Consider the following 18699-nt stretch of genomic DNA (forward strand, 5'->3'; position numbering starts at 1 on the left):
AGCCTCGCAAGCCAGGCTCTTCCGCGCAGTCGCTGAAAAGTCGCTTCTTTCACAGCAACAGATAACCTTCAGGTGGAGAGTGAGAGCAGACAGTAGTCATAATATCTAACACAGTTCATATCAAGAACAAATCTGAGTTAACTAAGAAACACAAATAAATAATGAAAATGATGGGCAGACATGTTCCACCAAGACATGACTAAAAACAGCTTCTGCGTGAGGTCTACATCCAATGTCGCACAATGCCTCAATTATTGATTGCTGATTGGCTTTGTCCCCAAACTTCTTTGTCCACATGTCCAATACTGTTTGACTTTGCAGGAATAAATCATCTGTTTTCACCTTTTATCACATTTATCTTGTTGACCGAGAACAAAGATGGTGAAAGAACTGAAACAGATTTCTTCCAACGAGCACAGATTTTGCAAGCTACCTTCACCATCTCGTTGGCTAAACATTTGCTGAATGAATTGCAAAACAGCAATGATGAGCTTTACCACTGCCAGTCCAGGCAATCGAATGACCAACAGACAACTGTTTGAGGGCAAAATTTGCACAATTTCTACTTCTGATTCCTGAATTTGAGTAGCACCAGAGATAATATTTATTACCCCATTGACCTGTTTTCTAATCTGCTCCTCCTCAACTCTGCTGACAAGAATTGTAATCAAAGCCTTGAGAGCAACAAGAATCCTCTTGCCCATTGAGAAAGGAGGTGGATGACGTGCACGACAACATGTGATACTTTCCTCAGGAATGCCAAGTCCATCAGCCAAAGCAAGTGCTAGTTGCTCGTTGAGATTAGACTGTTTGAAGTCTTCAAATAACTCTTCTTTCACCAAAAACTGAACAGACTTTCTATTCAATCTCGTTTTCTCAGACAAACTGACACTTGAACCACACTCTTCTAAAAATATAAAACAGAAAGACACAAGCTTAGACAAAATTTCAAGTTATAATTTAGCAACTTATTTGAACATGTCCAAACTAGATGATTGGCTAACTACTGTAATAAAAATAATAAAAATTGTTACATCTACTGGCTAAAATTTCAATCACCACATGCACCAATTTAGCCTAAAATGACGACACAGCTGTAGGCGAGAAGGGTCTGGCTATGCGAGACTAGCTGTATAGCCCCTAGTTGTTGTCATGGTTACTACAGTACCTGTGACAAGTGGCAGAGACTTTGACTCACAGTAACAAAAAGGTTATGTTGGTGTTGGGGTGCAGGTGCCAAGTAGCTAAAATATATGTTAAGACGAGTTTAGTTTGGCTCATATTTATCATCACTTGGTTTTTCTATTTCAAGAGAGTCATTAACTATTGCAGACATATATATATGAGTGGAGGCAATAGTTAGATATGATAAATGGTTGCTTGCTTTGAGGGATTTGTGGTCAGCAGCTCCAAGTTGCATTGCTATGTTACCTGGCAGCAAGTAACATATTTCACTAAGGGACCCTAGTGGTATCCTGTGGCAACAGGACTTGATTCCAAGACTGGGGCAGAGGTATCTTATCTGCTTGGATGGAGACTGAATATGTACCAGGTACTCCGAAAGCAGAGGCCCATGGACAGAATCTGGACTGGATTGAGACATCTGTGTTACAAAGGTCAGTCTCTTTGTTGCAGCGATATGTGATGGTTGGCCTGGGTGCTTTATCAGCCAAACTGTGTCTCTCTCCGCAGAGTGCCTGGAATGTTGGCATGCACAGTGAAGGAGAATTAACCGATTATATAAAGGTTGAGCAAGTTGGTTGTTTAAATTTCTTAAGTTATACCCGTTTAGTGCAGGTGGAAACAAGTCAATTTTCGACCTGTTTAGTTTGAACAAGTTCATGTAGCAATAGAAACATAGTCTACTAAACTTATGTAATTCTTCGAATTAGTTCCTGTCCAACAGACTATGTACTTATCACCATTCAATTTAATAGTTCTTATCTAAAGTAGAAAGAAACACAGTTCCTCTGTCTTCTTTGTCATGTTACATCAATTACAAAGGTTTGGAAAGAGGCTACACATGTTTATAATACCTGCTGGTGGCTCTCTTTTCTGATAGAGAACCGTGTTGTCTCCTGAAATAGAGTTTACAGCAGAACTGTTACTGGAAATCAAATCACTTCCTGCTGTGCTTATGCTTTTTGGACAAACTAGTAAATTCTCTAAAAATTTAGAGATACCTGTAGTACATTCAACTGAGCTACAAGACATCATGACCGCATTACCTTCACAAGTTGACGAAGTAGTTATTGAAGATTCCACATTGCTTGGTGACTGTAACTCTACTTTCGTCGTGTTTTTACCCATTGGTTCTAACACTGGAGTCTCACACAAGCCAGTATAAGCTAGAGGAAACATATTTTGACATCATAATCAAATTATAAAACCCAGATGTAATGCCAGTATACTGTTGTGCATAATTGTAAAAGACAATTAACGATTTGTAGCTTTTAGCATAGCAGCGTTTCTCAGTTGATGTAGCATGTAGGGTAAGTTGGAAGCATGCACACGTAACAGAGAACATATGGTGCAAACTGATCAACACATGTGAATTTGACAGATTTATATGATCAAGCCTAGCATCAAGCCATTCTAACAGTCAAGATGCTGTTCTAGATATGCCTTGTCTCCTGTTCTGTTCACACTATCAAATCCGTTACTTAAAAGTACACTGGCTAGATTTCCTCATCCAGAAACATGCAATGCAACTAACAGACAAGTGAAACTAGCAATCTTACTAACAAATAATTAATTAATTGATCAATAATCTATTAAATTTGCATACTCAAACAACATGTTCAGCTAGTGTATACAGAAAAGACAATGTTTAGAGACAAGTCAAAATGCATGTTGGTACAATTAGCAGTAAAATGTCACTTATTAAAATGTCTATGGCATCTGATTGGTGTCCGCTAATAACACAAACAAAGGAGAATCTATTAATTCTCTGAGAGAAACAGAACTGATGACTTGACGGCTAAGTGTCTAACAGTCTTGAAATACAGATAGGTATACCTGAACGAAGTCTAATGACTCAGCTGCTAACTACTGACACCAATCATTTTAAATAGGTGGTGTGCGCGTGCATGCAAATCACATGTACTTGCAATTGCCAAAACTGTCAATGTGTAGTGTGTACGTGCAAGTTAAATTTAGTAGAACAGTTTGCCTTCTGCTACAGTACGTAACAGTTCTTAGCTTGTGGCACAAAAGTCATGACAATTGGAGACTGCCATCAGGTCTACTGAATACAAAAAAAACGCATGCACAAATCTAGCATTCCAATTTTCGTTGTAATGACTGTAATCACTTGTGGCATGTCGTGTCGTCGTTGTTCACATGTAGTAGCAATGAGGTAATGTAATATTCAGTATAGTATTTATCAAATTGCACAGCTAGAGAACTCGCAAACAGTAGGACTCTACCTCTTTGTGAACTACGTGTCTCTCCCTCTTGATAGAAATGCTGATGTGCTGCTACTTGTGATCTGCTCTGCTCTGCTGAATGCCGAATCTCAGCACTGTAACGATATGAACGAAGACTCCTCTCCACTTCAATTAACGTAGAATCTTTAATTTCCAATAGAATATCGCAGAATTTGTCAAAAGATCCGGGACCTTTTTTACGCAGCACAGCTAGAATGTCTAGAGCCAGGTTCGTTTCTGACTCTTTTGAGTTGTTGAAACTTTCCTCTTGGTCACCGTTAATGAGGTACTTGCTGCATAGACGAGAAGGCAGCAGGTGCTGACGTGGACACAACATCCTTGCCACTTCAACTTGTTTGGGCCTCAGGCACGTCTTCCAATAAGAATCCGCATGTAACGGTTGAGCCATATGCAACAACGAGCTCCGAACACCACACGATACAAAAATGAAAACATCACGTGAGTCGACATACAGTCACGTGACTGAAATTATTTTCTCCCGCCTCAAAGATTGCCGTCACTATATTAGATTACTGTTCTGTTTGTAAGATGTAGTGTAGCTTTGAAACCTTAAGGTCCTTTCAGAACTCGGTAGCCTACATTAGATAGTCTGAACTCATAAACTTTGTGATTAGCAGCGATGTATGACATTTGATGTTGGAAAAATATATGTATTGAGAGACAGACAGACAGACAGACAGACAGACAAACAGACAGACAGATTGTTTTATTTTCATAAATCCTACCTTGAGTTTGTACTAAAAACCAGTCCAACATACACAGACAGACAAGTAGCAACATACAGACTGAAACATTCGATCATTCTCCAGCACTACAATTCCCTAGTCGTTATGAACAAATTGTCAGATATGTACTACCAGCAAACTATCATACATCGCTGCTAAATCACAAAGTTTATGAGTTCACAAAGTTGAAACAAATAGACAAATAGGTAAACAGATCTAGACAGACAGAAATTATCAAGATTAGGTCAATCTATAAACTCTCTTCAGCTGGTAAGTTGTTAGTTAGATGTGACTTGTATGGCAGCAGTTTTGGGTCATGATATGCTAATACTAGTCTATAGTTTTGACAGACAGATAGACAGACAGACAGACAGACAGACAAAAGACAAACACACACCATCAATCAGGGCTTGTGACATGTATAATCGTCATCAGCCACTGGCTAGCTTCCTAATTGGCTAACAATTATTCACAGTCCACCCCGTTCTCTTAACATAACGTCGCACCCCATGAGGATGCCCTTGCCTGTAACCTAATTAAACTTTGGAACAAATACAATGTAGTGTTTAGATAGCATATCAAGTTGTGATTAGTGTGTTGACATCATCTGACTCGATCAGAGAGTGCAATAAATTCAGACATTTAAATTAAGAAAGCAAATCTGAATTGACTCATCTGGATATTACCATTTGTCTATCTACAGATCACTGCATGCCTACGCTTACAATAACAATGCAGTCACTTGTTCAGGTGTTCTTGAAACTACCCACGAAGGGTCGTTGTACAAATTGTTTGGGTTGTGAACAGCGTCAAAGACACCCTTGTAAGCACCACACACCATCTCCATGGCCTGCCTATATGCCGTATCACTACCAAAACAACAGCAATCATCATTATACAGTCAAAATAAAAGAAACTAAATGTTATGTGCTGTAGTGTGACATTGTTCAGTAGTGCAGTTACATTGCACTAACATTGCCATAGTACCGGACGTGATATCAGGTGTAATCTTATTATCTTCATTATGTTACCTCAAACTAAATCCAAAATCTCATCAAAAACATCGAAATTGGAAATAACAGTAAAGTACAGGGCTACCATCCATACACTGTTATGTATGTACCTAGTAAGCACACAGAAATAAACTACACACTATGCTCTACCAAAACTGTTGTCTGCATGTGTGCCCTCTGGCCTTGCGTAGCAAGCTTGAAAACTTCCTAACTTTTAAATATTGTTTTCACACATTTTTACACTAACTTTCTACAATAGAAAAATGCAATCTAACTTGCATAGCTGACTTACCATAATCGAGTACTCAGTAACTGACGACATTGAGGCAACATCAGACTGTCTGGGACAGAAAGAAATGAATCAAACTTGACCTAAATTGAACAAAATTTACCACAAGCCGTAAAGAGATTGATGACATGTAAACATAGCAGTTATACAGTATAGTCAATTGACATAGAATTCACTATATATGACAAAAGTGCGCATGCGCAATAAGTACACTGATAGCATATTGATTATGCAAAAATCCCGCGTAATTAATGTTTCACTTCCACCAACCAATTCGCACTGAGTGGGCCGCCATCAACATTGATATCTATGCCCTTACAAATAAGTATTTCCACGTGTCTTCATGTTTCTGAATAAACATTAGTTAGTTCATTGTAAAAAATGTTAACCCATTCATATAGGTAATGAAGACCAACTCCCAATGCTGTCAGTAAACACTAGATAAGACAGAAGTCTGGCAGCAGCCAACATGAAACACCTATTTGCATTGATTTAATTAATTTACTTACATTAAAAATATAAATATTGTGAATGCTGGCATACATTTGAGAACTACAGTGCTGTGATAATAATCATGTCTGTACAAACATGATAACTTCGGCCTAAGTAGTTACTCAACTACCTACAACCAATGGTCATATAGACATTAAGTAATATTGACTGCATACCATAGCTCCTCTCAGTAACTCTCCATTCATTCCTTCAACTTTAGACAACGGTTGCTACATTATGCATCAATAACTGTTATAATATAACGTTTCCAAAGTAAGCAAAGAGCTCTAACCTCAGAGTGCTTCTTTTCTTGAATTATCATGTGAGGAAAACCTAAACCTGACTTACTTAGTACGTACGATGCTTGCTCATGTACAAGTGTCTCCAAATGGGCTTCGCACTAAAGTCAAGCTCACAAGTTCATATAAACATCAAATGTACAACACCAGTCTCTCTCTATACATACCTGAGCAGAAAGCATTTCTAACCTATTGTCCGTAAATTCATACAAAGCCAAAGTGTTCTGCATCTCATAGATACAATTGATAATATAGACAGCCATATCAGCAGCTGACAAGCCAGAAGCTGCCATGATACATGCCTGAATGAGTGGGTCAATCACTGAAGAGACAATCTAAAGAATAAAAAACAGGTATTACATACAGTTGACATACAAATAAACCAGAAATCAGCCTCAATTTCCAGAACCTCTTTCTAACGCAAATTGATTAACTACAGATTGTCAGATCTAGAAATGTAATGCTAGATTTAGACCGCACTAACTCTTGTGAAATTCTCCTTTTTCTTATCCATAGGAACAACAGATGCATCATGAGACTGGAAAATTTCCTTTAATATTGACAGTGCATTGACAACAGATGACGATGGGCTCAAGTCAGCCGGTGGGACTTCAACCTACACGGAAGCAATGGTTCTCTCACTTTCACAACTTCTACATATGTGACTATCTACCATGTCCAAGAGGGTAGCTGCATAACAACTCAAGCTGTTGAAGAACAACTTTATGCCAACTTGCCTCAACTCATCAATAGTAACAAGCAAGGACGCATTTTCGTCTCCCAGCATGTTCCTGCACAACACAAATAAGAGTTAAAATAAACATGTGTGTTTGTAAGAAACACCACCTTATCATATTCCAGTAAAAATGAAGCAAGTTGGCCAGCTTATAAAGAGTCGCTGCTCCCTGTTCAGACACGATCACTTGTTCCACCCTCACCTACACCAAACAAAACAACTAGGTAATTAAATAATTAAAGAATAAAAATTCTGGTTACTGTAAATCCAGAAATTTAGTACTTCTGCCCATGAAGTAGTTCGCACACGTGTTATTTTAGTACAGGACATCGGTACTGTACTGTAGCCAAATTCGAGTGCATCTATCTATAAATTTTAGTATTCATGTTATTTTAGTAAAACCAGGTATCTGTACGAAAATAACTAAAAGTTCATGAGTACAAAAATTTCTGGATTTACAGTAAGTTGGTACCTAGAACTGCTCTATTAACCTTCAATGGTTGGCACACTCCTTCTGTAATATGACACAATGCTGATTTGACTGGTAACTCTAAAGTAGCACAAAATCAATTCTTATTTTGAAACAATTCATATTAATAATTTCATTATATTCTATTCTCAAGCTCCATCTGATAAGTCTCGTGCCTCCAAAGACAATATATATATATATATATATATATATATATATATATATATATATCACAAGCCCACAAAACCACACAACACAACAGCAACACAGCCACATTATGTGTTGCAAAAGAATTTATATTTATATCCTCCCACATCTTCAGTACTACTGTAAGTTGACAGATTACAGTCCAGTTAAGATCTGACTGCACAGTACAGTTACGCTAGCTACAACATTACCATCTACTTGTTCGTGACTCAGAATGCTTTGGAGGAGTTCTCGTTCAGAAGCAATGGCTTGATGTACCCATCCCAGCATATCTCCAATATACCTATCACATCACACAAATACAGATATACAGTTATTGGCATCCCTCGAAATTGAGCAAGAATACACTGATTATTTAGGTGACCCCACTGAGCAAATATAAAATACAAATTAGCATCAGACAAGACTTTTCCAGACATCCGATGGCTTGGTGAAACACCTCATTAGCTTCAATTATCACGCAGTGGCTCTATTGCCATAAATCGCACCCTCCATACAAGCACTGTTACAGAGATGTCAAACCACTATCAGTTGAGTTTTAATATACAAACCTATTTTCTAAATTAAGAAATGGCAAACACAAACTACTTTCGCTGAACTGCGAGACATGCACAAATACAAAACAAAATATTTGATGTTCAATTTAAAGTCACTCCAACCAAGACACCACTATAATGCACTTCTTAAAAATTAGCAACTTGTCTCAATTACACAAATTTTGGCAAAGAAAATATTTGATTATGTAACGTATGAATACAACCTACTGTATCTACAGTGGTCAACAGTCCCAAAAATTAAAGCACTAATTAATCATCAGTAAGCATTAAGCTGTCATCTATTAATTAAACATTATTTAACACAATACCTTATTGGATCATGAGAGTGCAACTCAATCGGCCGTGGTGTGCCCATTGGACCTAACAAAAGTCTTAGAAACCACCAATCAGCCGCAAACATGATTCAGTGTACCTCCCCTAGTCAACGCATCAATGAACATACGAACAACTGCTGTCCTTCTAGCAGTAGCCAGTTCATCTAATGAGCACCTGTAGTATAGAAATAATACATTTTAAATACCTACAGTAACACAAATAATTTAAGAACACACTTCAACAGCACTTGTCTCTCTTTGAATGCTTTCATAGAATGACGTAGTGCTGGTACAACATCTGGAGAATCCGATGTCAAACTATGACAAGTGTCTAAATAGTTTGTATTATTCGTTAGTGTATGTACTGTTGACTTGAGGTGAGCATACGCTGTGTCCATCTGTACAGTGTTTCATATGCTGCCTCCTGGTATAAAGCCATTGATTCCATAATCTCTAATCTATAAAAAATGCATTGCAGTCAGCACATACTTGCATTATGAGTACATACATACCACACACAAATGCACGCATGCACATGCACACACACACACACACACACACACACACACACACACACACACACACACACACACACACACACATCACACACACGCATGCACACACACAGTCACACAAACACATACACACACACACTTACACCACACTACTACAACAAGCAAACTACAATCAACTGCTGTACCCAGCTCTCTGTTGATCACTTCTCAACAACACTCTACAATCAGTGTGAATTTGCTTCACGCGATTAAGAGATGAAAAGAAATCCTATAACAATCGCATTACATTCCACAGACAAATCACGCTTCATAACTCTCATGTAATAAAGTTGTGACTAGCAAACAAACCTTATGCAAGTTTCCTACATGACTTTCTCTGAGTGCAGCTATCTCTTCAGCTCTTAACTGAAACCTCTTTCGAAATGCCTCCACGACTTCAGCTTGCATTTCTAATTCATGACTAATTAATATCAACAAAACGTAATCAAGCCTGTGAACAACATGACAACAACAATAAGAACAACAACAACAACAACAACATCATTCACGCCGTTCATTTTGTATAAAGAAGTTATACCTAGACTCACAAGCTACTGCTAAATGTAGTATATGGATATCTAGTCTGCAATAATATGAATATGACTATGACTTAGAGGTTGGTTGAGTCATAGTCTATATCATATATTAATACATCATCAAATCATATGAACTTGAGACATTGGAATGTACTTGTTTGTAAAACAATCCAAGCATTGCCGCTACCATCATACAATGTAACATGGCATATAAACATTGCATGCATTGCCTATACATACATACAAAGCATTGGAACAAGGTAAAGCAGATCATCCATGAAGTAAGAAGTAATACAAAAAGACAAGACAGTATACTCTATTCATTTATGTAACAGACCATAATTTTAAGGGTTTATGTCTGAAGACTGCCAGCAAAACCATTCGCAAATAAATAAAATAATAAACATTGTGACTCATTCCTAATATAATTACATAAACTTTACTAATCCAATTAAATTCTAGACAACGCACAAACCTCATACCTCTGAGCCTGTAATTTCGTTGTTTGACCTAGTAAGTCCACGGTGTGATCCTTAGCAGCCTATACAATAAGTCAATGCCTAATTACAGTAACTTTGTCATACAGTTGCAATACTACAACTACCACAAACTTCAAACAACGAAACGCACCATACATAAATTGCTGACAAACCGACAGCATCAACAATGAGCCTGTGTCAAGCAACTTAATGAATATCAAATATTAGGTACAGAAATTGCTAACAAAACTAAACATTAAAATGTGAACAGATGTCAAGCAATCTGGATGTCAATCAAGTTGAGCAAATTCCAGGTAGTTGTGTAATGATGTTGTTTGGGTGCCTGTGACAATTTTTGTATCACAACTTTTTATACACTACGTGTGATATCTATACATTGAGTCAATAAAATGTTTGCTGCCCTGCCTATCAAACTGCAATATCAACCAACCATTCACATACTACTTACCTTTAGTCTTGACGTCATCAATGCACAACACTCGTTCATAGCTTCAACATCTTCTTTGAGGCCGTCAAGTTCCTAAAGATATCATTCACAATTATCTACACTAGAAACAATCAGTAGCAACAAATCATTGTTCATCTTAATTGATGTAATAATATAATCAAATGTTTATAATCAAAATATAAAATACTATCATGATCAATTTCATACACAAAAATACCAATACTTGTTAATTAATGTCTAGTTACCCGAGGCGAGGAAGCACTAGGGTACAGTAATTGTCATAAGAGCAGATGCCACCAATTATCTAAGTGTTGCAATTACTGACGCACGGATGATTAGAGACATGCATATACTCTAGTGTAGCTACACTGTATGTCAATGACTAGAGAAGCACATTTCAGTGCTAAACCCTCCACCGGTGTATGTAATTACATATCTCGTATAGCTACACAGTGCAAAGCATCTCCAGACTTGCGTACTTACAGGTCAGTCACTTCGTCCGACAAACAAATGCACTGTCATGGACAATGCACGTTCTCCTTCGCAAATTCCCTTAAAGCCCAAATTTCTGTTGAAGACGACACTATAATGATTTTTGCAACAACACCGCGACCGCTCAGCCACGCACACTGAAATTCAAGCTGTCAGACTGCAGAACCACTATGCAGAAACACTGTGGAACAAGCAAACTGTTACAAGTATAGTGCCTGAATCTAGCACCTTTGCTCTCTAGACGCCTGGTTGTTGGTGGGAAAACATGCAAATGTAGACTAGGTGTTGTTTCTATGTGCTAAACCCTTATGAAAAGCAAAGGACTACACTGTCACAATCCACGTGCTATAATTAACATCTGCATTACGAATATGGTTAGGGGAGGAGCTATACCGGCATTTGGCAAATTGAGTCAATACGTATTGACTGGATTGCGATTTACCGGTAGTATATAAAAAGTAGTCATCAGAGGGCATTAGTCAGTCAGTTGCGAGATGTGTAGAGGCGCACAGGTGCGCTGAAGTTTTAAGCTGTTCTTTAACGTAGTGACGAGTATATTGTGTTCTCACGGTTCTCTCTCGAGTGTCAGGCTGCCACGCGATTCTCTAAGGTGCAATCAGAAACTGTCTTTCTGTGTGTTAACTTTCCATTTGCGCGCAACATCTGGAGGCTCAGGCGGGAAAGTTAGCTGAAGTGAAGAAGCAAGACGGTTGATTGCAACTGAGACGTGATGGAGCGACTGATTGAATTAGGAGAAAAGATGAACTTGGAAGGTGAGAAGCTGCATGAGTTTGTCCGTGAACAGCAAGCCATTGAATGAGAAGAGAGAGCCACTGAACGAGAAGAGAGAGCTAGAGCCATTGAATGAGAAGAGAAAGAGAGGGAGAGGGAGATGAGGAGATTGCAGTTAGAGACAGGAGAAAGAAGAGCCAAGGAGGAGCTGGAGTTCCGAAAATTGGAGCTGGAGAGGAAAAGCGCGCGAAAGAAACAATAAGAGATGCCGAAGTGAAACCAGAAGTCGTCGCAAAAGCAAAGCTGCCAAAGCTGCCGCCATTCCAAGACGGTAAAGACAATTTGAATAGCTATCTGCAGCGGTTTGAGCAATTCGCCAGGACCAGTGGCTGGGCAGAAGACCAATAGGTGCCAGCGCTCAGCACATTATTGACAGGTAAGGTTCTTGAGGCGTATTCGCGAATGTCGGATGTTGCGGCGACTGACTACAGACAGCTTCGAGAAGCCTTATTCAGATGGTATGACTTGACAGAAGACGGGTACCGATTGCGATTTAGGCGCAGCTGTCCTGAGCCGGGAGAAAGTCCAGAGCAGTTCATTCATTGATTACGCAGTTACTTCGGTAAGTGGATGACTATGTCCCGAACGACAAATACGACCGAGTCTGTTAAGGATTTGTTTGCAAAAAAAAGAGCAATTCTTGAATTCGTGTCCCAAGGACCTTGCCGCGCATTTGAGAGAGAGAGTTGGCTAACCTTGTATGATCTGAACAAACGGCAGTCTTTTCCCGTTGAAGACACGTCTCCTGACACACCCAAGGACAAGCTTCCATCAGGTAGTAATGTTCGTTGCCTGGTATGCAAGCGTTTGGGCCATCACGCGGCCGACTGCAGGCTTCGGGGTAAAAGAAGATGCTTTCGGTGCAACAATCTTGGCCATGAAGCACGCGAATATTGGGGGCGGTCCGCGCCGATGGGTATCACGAAGCCGGTCGTCAAAACAAGTGCCGCTGTCCGGAGCCCAGAACAATTCCAGTCAGAAGAGTCAAGACAAAAGCCGGGCAGAGAAACCTCCGCGACGTGTTCGATTGGAGCCGACGCTTCACGTGAAGCCACGTCAACTCCAACGTTACCTACATGATGGTTGGTTAGAGTTAGCAAATGGACGCTGTGTGCCCTACGTCAGTAGTGTCCATGCTCAGAGTTTGGAAATGCAGACAATGGGGAAAATGCCAGTTGTTCGTGGTCTAATCGGAAAGGCGGTTGGTAGTGTCCTGCGTGACACAGGATGTAGCGGCGTTGTCCTCAAGCAACAACTAGTAGAACCAAGTCAATTTCTCAGTAAGTGGGGTTTCATGTGCATGGCTGATAACAGAGTGTGGAGGGTTCGTATGGCAACGGTAACACTGGATACGCCTTATTATATCGGTACTGTGGATGCCTTGTGTCCGCCGGACGCAGTATATGACGCAATCATTGGCAACATCTCTGGAGCGCAAGCTGCAGAAGATCCTGACTCAAGGTGGACTGAAGCCAATGTTGTCACCAGGGCACAAGCCAAACAGAGGGATGTAAGTCGCCCACTGGTGGTGTCAAGACCAGAACAGTGGAAGGCCATAGATTGCAATGAGATCGCAAGATTGCAACGAGAAGACATGTCAATCCAGAAATATAGGTTCAGAACCAGTCCCATCACCAAGAGAGATCAAGAGGTCATATTTCAAGAAAGGGATAATGTCCTGTACCGAGTATATACGCATCCCAAGGTAGACAAAGGAAAACCAATACGACAAGTGATTGTACCTAAACCATTGAGGAATCAAGCAATGCGGATAGCCCACGAGTCAGTTATGGGGGGACACCTTGGAGCTAAAAAGACGACACAACGAATCTTGAGTGATTTCTATTGGCCCGAAATTAGAGGCAATGTGTCAAGGTTCTATCGCTCGTGTGAGATATGTCAGAAGACAGTGTCAAAGGGGTCAGTCGCTAGAGCACCCCTCAGCAGGATGCCATTGATTGATCAGCCATTCAAGAGGGTAGCTGTTGACATTGTCGGCCCCATACAGCCACCCAGCAATCGAGGTCACCGGTATCTGTTAACTCTTGTAGATTATGCCACACGGTATCTGGAGGCGGTTCCTCTTAAGTCTATCAGCACGGAGGCCGTAGCAGAAGCACTTGTTGACATATACAGTCGGCTGGAAGTACCCGAAGAAATTCTAAGTGATCTGGGGACACAGTTTACGTCAAACTGCATGAAAGAAGTGGCATGCTTGCTGAGCATCAACCAATTGACCACCTCGCCATATCATCCTGCTTGTAATGGCTTGGTAGAGAAGTTCAACGGGACACTCAAGAACATGCTGAAACGATTGTGCGTCGAACAACCAAGACAATGGGACAGATTTGTGACCTCGTTGTTGTTTGCCTACTAGAAAGTGCCGCAAGAGTCGACGGGGTTCACGCCTTTTGAGCTCCTGTTTGGCCGGACAGTGCGAGGGCCGATGCAGATTCTCCGGCAATTGTGGACAAAGGACAACACACTATAGGATATAAAGACCAGCTACCAGTATGTATTTGAGTTGAGGGAGAAGATTGAAGAAACACTGAAGATCGCAAGAGAGGAATTGGAAAAGGCCCAGCGAAAGTACAAGGTATACTATGATCGCAGCACCAAGAGGCGGACGTTCTCTGCAGGAGACAAGGTACTGATATTGCTGCCAACAGAAAGTAACAAGCTACTGATGAGATGGAGAGAGCCGTACTCCATAGTTTCGCCCGTAGGAGAGTGTGATTACAGGATTAATGTGGGCAGCAAAGTGAACCACGTCAATCTACTCAAGGGATTTGTTCAACGTCCCAATCAAACAGGTGGGATTCTCGCCGATGAGATCGAGGGATTGCTCGAGAAGGTCACTGCTGTGGTTCTTGAGACAGATGACTGTGACCAGTCCAATAAGGAAGAGGAGCAGTTACCGTGGCTGGGCATCTGTACGGCTGAAGAAACGTATAGAGATGTGAGTGTTGGGAAGTTCTTATCACCTACTCAGAAGTCAGAAGCTAAGGCCATCATTCAAGAGTTCCGAGATATATTCACCGATCTGCCAGGCACAACCAGACTGGGAAGTCATTCTATCAAGCTCACGACATTGGAGCCGATTTCCTGTAGACCTTACTGCCTACCATTTGCCCTAAGAGACACATTGCGAAGGGACATCGAACAAATGAAGAAAATGGGGGTTATACGAAAGTCTACCTCACCATACGCGTCACCAGTAGTGTTGGTAAAGAAGAAATACGGTAGCAACTGAATATGCGTAGATTACTGAAAGCTTAATAGAGTCACCGTAACCGACCCAGCTCCGATAACACCAATGGAAAATCTCATGCAAGAGCTTAGTGGTGATTGCTACTTTACGCGTCTGGACCTCTCAAAGGATACTGGCAAATTCCTGTTGTAAAAGATGACATCGAGAAGACAGCGTTTGTGACTCCGGACGGACATTATGAGTTTCTACGAATGCCCTTAGGCATGAAGAACTCGGGAGCTACATTGTGTCGGTGCATGGACGAGTTACTAGCTGATTGCCCAAATGCAGACAACTACGTAGATGATATACTTGTGCATACTCAAACATGGGATCTACATAAAGCTGTACTAAGAAAAGTGTTTGGACGCCTGGCAGAAGCTGGATTTACTGTGCGTCCGTCGAAATGCCTAGTAGAATCCTATTCGGTCGACTTCCTCGACCAGGAAATCAGCCAGGGAGTTAGAACTCCTCTGTGGGATGGAGTGTCAAAGGTTCACAGCATGCAAATGCCAAATAGTAAGCAAGAACTGAGGTCCTTCCTTGGGCTTACAGGGTTTTATCAGGATCAAATACCGAATTACGCTGCAATCGCCATGCCTCTTACGGACTTACTGAGAAAGGGTCAACCAAATAAGCCGTCATGGGGGAAGCGCAGGTGAGAGCATACGAAACACTAAAAAGAGCTGTTACCCAAAGACCAATACTACATCTACTGAACCACACAAAGCAATTTATCTTGAGAACCGACACGTCAGACACGGGAATTGGAGCTATTCTGTTGCAAGAGCATGAAGGACAACCTCTCCCCATTGCTTGCACCAGCAAAAAGTTATCACAACGAGAGAGAAGGTTCTCGGCAATCGAGAAGGAGCGCTTGGCTATTGTATGGGGTGTCCAACGGTTTACGATCTATATATGCGGAAGAGAGTTCGTCCTACATGGATCATCAGCCGCTCGCCTACTTGCAGAAGGCAAAGTTCATAAACGCACGCATTATGAGATGGCAATGTATTTGCAAGACTACTCGTTCCGCATAGAAGCTATCAAGGGAAGCGAGAACAGAGGAGCAGACTTCCTCAGTCGAGTGACTTGAGCACTGTGGATTTTGAGTTGAAAGAAACTGTCGCCAGTTTCTTAATCTGGCAGGGACGTATGTCACAATCCACGTGCTATTAATTAAGAGTTGCGTTATGAATATGGTTAGAGGAGGAGCTACACCAGCATTTGGCAAACTGAGTCAATACGTAATGACTGGATTGCGATTTACCAGTAGTATATAAAACGTAGTCATCAGACGGCGTTAGTCAGTCAGTTGCGAGATGTGTAGAGGCAAATAGGTGTGCTAAAGTTTTAAGCTGTTCTTTAACATAGTGACGAGTATATTGTGTTCTCACGGTCTCTCTCGAGTGTCCGGCCGTCACGCGATTCTCTAAGGTGCAATCGGAAACTGTCTCGCTGCATGTTAACTTTCTATTCACGTGCAACATACACACTATGTACAGGATGGACGCTCAATGGCCGAATTCTCGTTAGCAGTTACTAAACAAAGGTGGAGCCTTATGATGACATCACATTGTCTATTGGTTGGTAATGACGCCACCTCTCATCTATTGGTCTGAATAGCTTCATTTGCACCTGCACTAATCGAGTATAAATATGGTCTTACAGTCGTAGGTTCGTTGGTAAGATGACTACTCTACCCTTAGCCCTGATATCCGGGCCTCGGGTAACAACACCACACAAGCTGTTTTAGCTAACTAGACATGTCTTGGCATGTGGTGTCTAGTGATGTCCACGTGACCTTCACCCTGTATCTCATGAGGTATTTGCATCATTGTACATCTACTATAGTAAACTGGCAGCCAAGGATTTAGCACTATACTGCTTCTTTATATATATTTCCCTTTTTTTCTCTTATATATATATTTCCCTTTTTTATATTCCAGTGCCTTTATAACAAAATGTTGGTGATCACACTTCTTCTGTATGCCATCTCCTTCAACAAGTACTCAAAAATACACGGAGTGCCTAAAGTTGCGTTAAGCATTTATGCGATGACAAAGCGCAAGGTCAGTGACAGCGAAAGCAATACGTCTATGTAGTGTAATCAATTAGTAGACCACTCCAAATAAATGTTAGTTTCTGATACGAAGATCTTTAAAACTTGATCATGATGCATTTGGGCAATTATTGTCATTAATAAAATTAACCTGGCTTAATTAATCACACCCACTGAAACAAATGTCACTGGATAAAAGCAGTAGTAAATTCAGCCACAATTCCTGGACGCAGAATCAGAAAATCGCCAATAAACATCAATTTTCTTTCTAGCATGTACATATTATTTACAAAACGAGAGTAAATGTAAATGCTAGGCAGCATGCTTCAGCCACCTATTGAAAGTGGTTTGTGCACAAAAAATAATTTTCTTGTGAGCAAAGCCAAAAAGAATGCAAGCGAGAACAGACACCAACAACTTAGTTGGAGTCACCTTGTAAGTACACTGGCTGCTGTTTTGTACTTATTCATAAATGTATTGCATGTCAGCCTTAACTTAAAAATAGCAGCTCAAATAATTATAATGCAACATAATCATTATGTTCAAAAAGGGTTGCTTTAGTCATGAACTGAACTGTAAGTGCAAAAATGGAAATTGACATGCAATATGGCAACACACCCATTAAGCAATTACAAAAACCTATTCTGGAAGTAAAACCGAAAATTAAATTGATAAATTCAGGTATTGCAACCTTTTTAACTTCCGCAAAGCAGCTGGCAAAATTTTCACCAATAGCAAGGCTCCGTTTCTCCACATCACTTCGCAGGGAGCGCCTATTCTTGAGAGTATTCTTCGTAAAAAACCCCGACAGCGTCTTCAAAGCATCTAGCATGTCCTAAGAAAGAGTCTATTACAGCCTAGACCGTCTGGCCTGTCGCCTGACACAACGACGTCGAACCTTGTTGCTGTCCAGTCTTGTATCCAGCACTTTGCTGAGTTTTCGAGCTAAAGGGTTCTTGTCTTCTGATGCCATAATGACGAATGAACGGGATTCCAGAGCGCGCGCTAGCTAGTAATAACTACGATCGCCGGAAGTATGATGGGGGATCTGGGCTACACAATTTTGGTAGTGTACACGTACACAGTACATACACGTCCGGTAGTTGAGTGTTAGCGGTGTCGAATTGCAGATATAATCATAGTGGCACCACAACAGCTACACACTCACACACTCTCCAACCTATGTACGTCATACGGCAAGGTGCTGCGAGACTTTTGATTCCTAGACAAGACATTTGTCCACAGCAGCTGCAGGCTCTATATTTTTCTACGCAAAGAAGACAAGCTATCCCACCACAGCCTACTCAACATGTTTGCTTCTAAAATTAGTCTGTACGTGATGAGCTTCCGTTGAAAGGAGGATGCATTTGCGGTCTAGGATTGTGTGTGAACCTAGGACATGGGCAAACGCAAACAGTCACCAGACCAGTGCACTGTCACTGTACAGTACCTTTTCTTTAACAAGAACGCCATCTGGCAAAAAAATTCTATCCAGTTCACCTGGGGTACATTTCT

At 40.8% G+C, this 18699-nt stretch overlaps 2 protein-coding genes across 2 annotated transcripts; both read right to left on the reverse strand.

The window, feature by feature from the left end:
• Positions 1-96: 96 nt before the first annotated feature.
• On the reverse strand, positions 97-3771 carry LOC134196739 (uncharacterized). The gene is made up of 4 exons (XM_062665961.1): positions 3429-3771; positions 2229-2348; positions 2037-2165; positions 97-907 (listed from the first exon to the last, which is right to left on the reverse strand). The coding sequence occupies exons 1-4, from the start codon at positions 3763-3765 to the stop codon at positions 339-341; spliced, it is 1155 nt and encodes a 384-aa protein (XP_062521945.1). The 5' UTR covers positions 3766-3771; the 3' UTR covers positions 97-338.
• A 1044-nt stretch (positions 3772-4815) lies between these two features.
• LOC134196316 (conserved oligomeric Golgi complex subunit 6-like) lies at positions 4816-18181 on the reverse strand. Its single transcript, XM_062665415.1, has 20 exons — positions 18083-18181; positions 17876-18019; positions 10589-10660; positions 10123-10181; positions 9414-9525; positions 9251-9333; positions 8938-9008; positions 8788-8881; positions 8649-8725; positions 8545-8596; positions 7871-7962; positions 7495-7553; positions 7114-7205; positions 6941-7058; positions 6752-6883; positions 6435-6602; positions 6261-6368; positions 6145-6198; positions 5480-5559; positions 4816-5043 (listed from the first exon to the last, which is right to left on the reverse strand). The coding sequence occupies exons 1-20, from the start codon at positions 18155-18157 to the stop codon at positions 4896-4898; spliced, it is 1890 nt and encodes a 629-aa protein (XP_062521399.1). The 5' UTR covers positions 18158-18181; the 3' UTR covers positions 4816-4895.
• Between the last annotated feature and the right edge of the window lie 518 nt (positions 18182-18699).

The sequence above is a fragment of the Corticium candelabrum genome, chromosome 21 (assembly GCF_963422355.1).
Source record: "Corticium candelabrum chromosome 21, ooCorCand1.1, whole genome shotgun sequence".
In the NCBI taxonomy this organism is placed as follows: domain Eukaryota; kingdom Metazoa; phylum Porifera; class Homoscleromorpha; order Homosclerophorida; family Plakinidae; genus Corticium; species Corticium candelabrum.

Bases quoted from the DNA above. Each gene is read 5' to 3' on its own strand.
- LOC134196739 (XM_062665961.1), bottom strand. From the start codon at position 3,765: ATGTTGTGTCCACGTCAGCACCTGCTGCCTTCTCGTCTATGCAGCAAG. The intron at 2,349-3,428 runs GTAGAGTCCTAC...TGTTTCCTCTAG, and splicing joins GACACGTAGTTCACAAAGAG to CTTATACTGGCTTGTGTGAG. The intron at 908-2,036 runs GTATTATAAACA...TTATATTTTTAG, and splicing joins GAAAAGAGAGCCACCAGCAG to AAGAGTGTGGTTCAAGTGTC.
- LOC134196316 (XM_062665415.1), bottom strand. From the start codon at position 18,157: ATGGCATCAGAAGACAAGAACCCTTTAGCTCGAAAACTCAGCAAAGTG. The intron at 8,597-8,648 runs GTACACTGAATC...GACTTTTGTTAG, and splicing joins TGATGCGTTGACTAGGGGAG to GTCCAATGGGCACACCACGG. The intron at 7,059-7,113 runs GTGGTGTTTCTT...TGTGTTGTGCAG, and splicing joins TTTTACTGGAATATGATAAG to GAACATGCTGGGAGACGAAA.